We start from the raw sequence: 4,878 nt of genomic DNA on the forward strand, positions 1-4,878 counted from the left end.
CAAGCACCAGGGGCAACCTACACTCTAAGTGTTCTTTGAAAAGTATGCATTTTTATTCATTCACAGGCTATATGGTTGAAATCATATTTTAGTTCAAAACTTTAAGTGCCATTGTTAAAAAAAAATGCTTTATTGACTGACGTTTCATAGACCTTCAGTTGTTATGTTTTCAAATTCCATGCCATTTGTAATTTCACAGTATTTTCACCTCCTAAATTACTACCCTTGAGTCACAATTCTTCTATAATGAGTCCCACTCCGGCCCTGAATGTGTATGTGTTTGAGGAGGGAGTGGTGCAGCTGGCACAGGTGGGTCGGGCAGTGCCTGACTTCCCTCACCGCATTCCGCACATACTCTTCTTACAAACCAACAAGGAAAACAATAAACATTAGTGTTTGATGAATTAAACCTGCTGGACCGACTGGTACAACTAGAAAATCCAGTATTGAGTCTCCACTGCATGGGCCGAGGATCTCAAACACTTCCAGCAGGACGTCCATGAGGATACATGCCTCAGCTGAGCACGGGACATGTGTGGAGCTGCTGTGAGCGGAGCGGGACTCAGGGCCGAGGAGGAGGTGTTACAGTATTTATTCATCTGTTAACTCAGTGAATGTATGAGTAAAATAAAGCCTGTGGTAAACATAACTTGATGATACTTTGACGTTTTGTTCTACAACATAAACTGCACTCACACCCCAAACTGTGTTATCTTAAAAACTGTCTTATCTTACCACCCCATAGGAAAATCTCGAAGGAACTATAGCAGCGAATTAGTCTTCCTGGTTCTGACGTCATACCTGCACTACTCTACACTTGGTTAAAAACATTTGTTTCATTTATCTTATTAGCATAAGTCCACAGCAGGATGCAGGTCATCTTGAATCCCAGGTCAATGCTCTAGCGGATGGTTTAGCGGTGTCCCTCCTGCCCGAGCCCCTGCCGGACCCCAGCGAGCCACACATACGAGGCCTCCTCACCAGACTAGAGGTGCGTCTGTAATGGATGGGTGGTGCATTGACACGTCTGTCAGAATGAACACAGTCATTAATAGAATGTGTCAGCAGTCATTATGCTGTCATGTCTAGCTCCTTACATATATTGTCATTCACGTTTCAAATGATGTTGCTGTTGGAAACCGAATGCTCTTGTTGATCCCGCTGAACAGGAATCTGTGATGTTTGTAAATACCAATCATTTTTTGTCTTTTTGCATTCAGGCAGTGTCTCAGACTCTCCACAGGAAGAGTTATGAGGAAGAAACTGAGGAAAAGGAGAACTGTGCTCTTCAAGACAGAGTTAACCATATACGCTCTTACCTGAGGGACAGGTGAGATGAACAGATATGACAAATATTTACCCATTGTCACAAACTGTTCAGGCTTCTATGTGTGTGGTTGTTTCTAGGTGTAAGGGAAACAGGTCAATTTAGCTCAAAGGGAATCATTTAAGATTTTAAAGGGAACTCCACCAATAATATGTAAGGGACAGAATCACTGTTTTACGGCTGATCACTGAGACGGCCAGCGATTCCGTGAACTGTCATGTCTAGCTCCTTACATATATTGTCATTCACGTTTCAAATGATGTTGCTGTTGGAAACCGAATGCTCTTGTTGATCCCGCTGAACAGGAATCTGTGATGTTTGTAAATACCAATCATTTTTTGTCTTTTTGCATTCAGGCAGTGTCTCAGACTCTCCACAGGAAGAGTTATGAGGAAGAAACTGAGGAAAAGGAGAACTGTGCTCTTCAAGACAGAGTTAACCATATACGCTCTTACCTGAGGGACAGGTGAGATGAACAGATATGACAAATATTTACCCATTGTCACAAACTGTTCAGGCTTCTATGTGTGTGGTTGTTTCTAGGTTTGAACTCCACCAAAAATGTCTCACACCCAGTCTTGTGTCATGTATGATTTCAGAAAACAAGCTGTCATGTGAAGAGACATCTCTCACGCTCTGCCTCTCAATATCCAGTTTCATTTTAAAGTGCCCCTATTATGGGTAATGAAAGGTTCATATTTTGGTTTTGAGAGTCCCCAACAACAGGTTGACATGCATGCAAGGTCAAAAAACACTTTCATTGTCTTATAATATGCATTTATTTGTACCTTACTTGCTCAACGACTTCCAAACAATTCGCTCAACGATTCATTTTTCCAAACCCCTACTTTGCATGATGCTAATCTGCGGTGATTGGTCGATTGGTCTCAGTTTCATTTCATCATGTCTGTAATGCCTGATAAAGCAGCGTTTGTGAGCGCAGTGCTGCTTTGTGTACAGCGTTACCGGGGAAACCGCTATTTTTACCGCTCCAAAAGCAGCACCTAGTGGCAAAGAATGAATTTGCATTTTCATTCCGACCAACACGAAACAACCAACAAGTAGGCGGGCAATATGCTAATGTTTCATGTTGACATCAACATGAACGGCTTGGGATTCATTTTAAAAACGACTCGTTTCAATGATTCTGAGTCCACTCTTTCTTTTGAGAGACAATAACTTTATACACGGTGCACTTTCAGATTTAAAACTTTGCAGGATGTTTTCATTCACTTAGAGCTGTGTTACACACTGCCTGAAAGGTAATTTTCAAAAATCCATAATAGGGGCACTTTAATGTTCATCTGTGCACTCGTATTGTCAATGCGTATGACTAGAGACAAAAGTTCAGACACACCTAATCATTTTTAATTGTAAAGTCATTCAAATGATCACATACAAAAAAAAAGAATTATAGAAGATACAGTGACCAAAAATGTTACGCAAATCAAAACTATTTTATATTTTGATTTCTTTAGTCGGCACTCTTTAGATGTCAGTTTTGTTAATTCTCTCAACAAACATCATGAGGTGCATCCTGGGATGCTTTTAGGTGGCACTGAAGGAGTTCTCATGTATACCGGATATTCAATATCCACTCCAACCCATCCATTAAAAAATAAATAAATAAATATATTTATAATATAATATATAAATATTATGCACATACGCTGTAAAAAATAATTTTGAGATTTTGCCATGACAACATTTTTGTGTAGATATAACAAATTTTTTATAAATCTTAGAAATTTTTAAAATACATTTATAAACAAGAAAATATAAGTTTATTGGCCCTCAACTAAGTTGAAAGTTGAATGAACTAGTGTAACTGTTGTTTTAGCTCAAAAACGCATGTTGAAACAACTGCATCACGCAGAAAAAAATTTGAAGGCAGTGGGCAACAAAGTTGTTGTTTTTTTTCAGTGTACGCACAGTTAATAATTGTTACAAAACAAATTTTATGCTTAAATCTTTATATTAAAAAGTTTTTAGGATTATGAGACATAAGTGTCCAACCATGAATGACAGTGTACATAAATCAGGCAAGTTATGTAATTTAATATACAGAATTACCGAAAAATAAAGATAACATTTCGAAAATTAAAGGAAAAAAAAAAGTTATAGGTAGAGGTTAACGGGGCAGTAGTAAAAACGTCAAAATTATCAAAAATTTAAGTATTGTAATGAACAAACATTAATATTTTTGTGGAAACGGTGATACATTTTTATAGGATTCTTTGATTATTAGAAAATTTAAAAGAACAGCATTTATTTGAAATATTTTTTACATTTTTTTTTAGAACATTATAAATGTCTTTACTGTCACGTTTGATCAATTTAATACATCCTTGCTAAATGAAGGTTTTTATTTCTTTAAAAAATTTTAAAAACACTTACTGACTCCAAACGTTGGCACAGTATTTATCTAGTCAGTTTTCATGCAGCACCCTGTCTGTTCTGAACTGATATTCAGCCTAGTGTATTCTTTTTATGATTGTGTTGTATTGTTGTGTTTATAATGCTGATGTTCTGTGTCTCAGGCTGAGCAGTCTGCGCTCTCTGCTGCAGGTTCAGCGTGAGTGCGACGCGAGTGTGTGTGCGGTTCAGAGCGGGTTACAGAAGCGCTGGGCTCTGCTGGAGGAGTTACACACCCGAGTGACTCTGAGGCCTGACAGCACACAGGAAGCACACGACCCTCACGCCGTCCTCACAGACACTGAGGTGATGCACTATTGCCATATAAAATCTTACAGTGCCACTCTGTGATGAATGTTTACTGATGTGTCTGTGTTTGTGTTTTAGAGCCTGTTCAGTGAGCTCGGTCAGTTCAAAAGCAAAGTCCAACAGTGCCGGACACAGCTGGAAACCAATATAAACCTTTTACAGGTCAGTACACACAAAAGATTATATAGTCATTTCTGAACAAGTTTTACAAGTTTCAGAAATAGGCATATCAAGAAAAGTACACATTGCCAATACGGCAACTTTCATGCATTAAAGCCTGAATAAGTGTGTTTTTGCTGGCTGATCTCCATCAGGCACTTCGCAGCAGTCATCAGCGTCTGAACGAGACTTTCTGTACCACCATCGACTCTACATGGACCAAAGAGTTATTACAGTCCAACACTGATCTGGTATGAAGACATTTACAGATAACAACAGCCTCAACTTGTTAGATAGCCAAGTCAAATTTATTTGTATAGCGCTTTTCACAATATACATCGTTTCAAATCAGCTTTCAAGAAAATCACGATGTTAATGTTTATAATAACTTAATATCTTATAGTTACATTCAGCAGGTTAGAGCTGAGCGATAATTATATATATTTTGTGACAATACACCCAGGGCACTTTTCAGGGTCTGCTAAATGACTAAATGTAAATGTATATCTTCATACCTCATAGTTGCATTCTACAGATTTGAGTTAAGCGATAATATATACAGTATATACAGTATATATATATATATATATATATATATTTAGTGCTGTCAAGAGATTAAACGAATCCAAAATGAAAGTTTTTGTTTACATAATATATGTGTGTGTACT

General features: G+C 37.8%; 1 protein-coding gene across 1 annotated transcript in view; it reads left to right on the forward strand.

Moving 5' to 3' along the window:
• Nucleotides 1-4,878, forward strand: part of LOC107758050 (uncharacterized) — a 9,379-nt gene that overhangs the window by 2,278 nt on the left and 2,223 nt on the right. The window contains exons 2-6 of the mRNA XM_016575689.1: nucleotides 853-991; nucleotides 1,221-1,330; nucleotides 3,868-4,048; nucleotides 4,130-4,213; nucleotides 4,366-4,461. Of these exons, the coding sequence (XP_016431175.1) occupies nucleotides 853-991; nucleotides 1,221-1,330; nucleotides 3,868-4,048; nucleotides 4,130-4,213; nucleotides 4,366-4,461 (610 nt within the window). The remainder of the gene's footprint in view (nucleotides 1-852; nucleotides 992-1,220; nucleotides 1,331-3,867; nucleotides 4,049-4,129; nucleotides 4,214-4,365; nucleotides 4,462-4,878) is intronic.

The sequence above is a fragment of the Sinocyclocheilus rhinocerous genome, unplaced genomic scaffold, assembly GCF_001515625.1.
Source record: "Sinocyclocheilus rhinocerous isolate Xijiao unplaced genomic scaffold, SAMN03320098_v1.1 scaffold82, whole genome shotgun sequence".
Lineage (NCBI taxonomy): Eukaryota > Metazoa > Chordata > Actinopteri > Cypriniformes > Cyprinidae > Sinocyclocheilus > Sinocyclocheilus rhinocerous.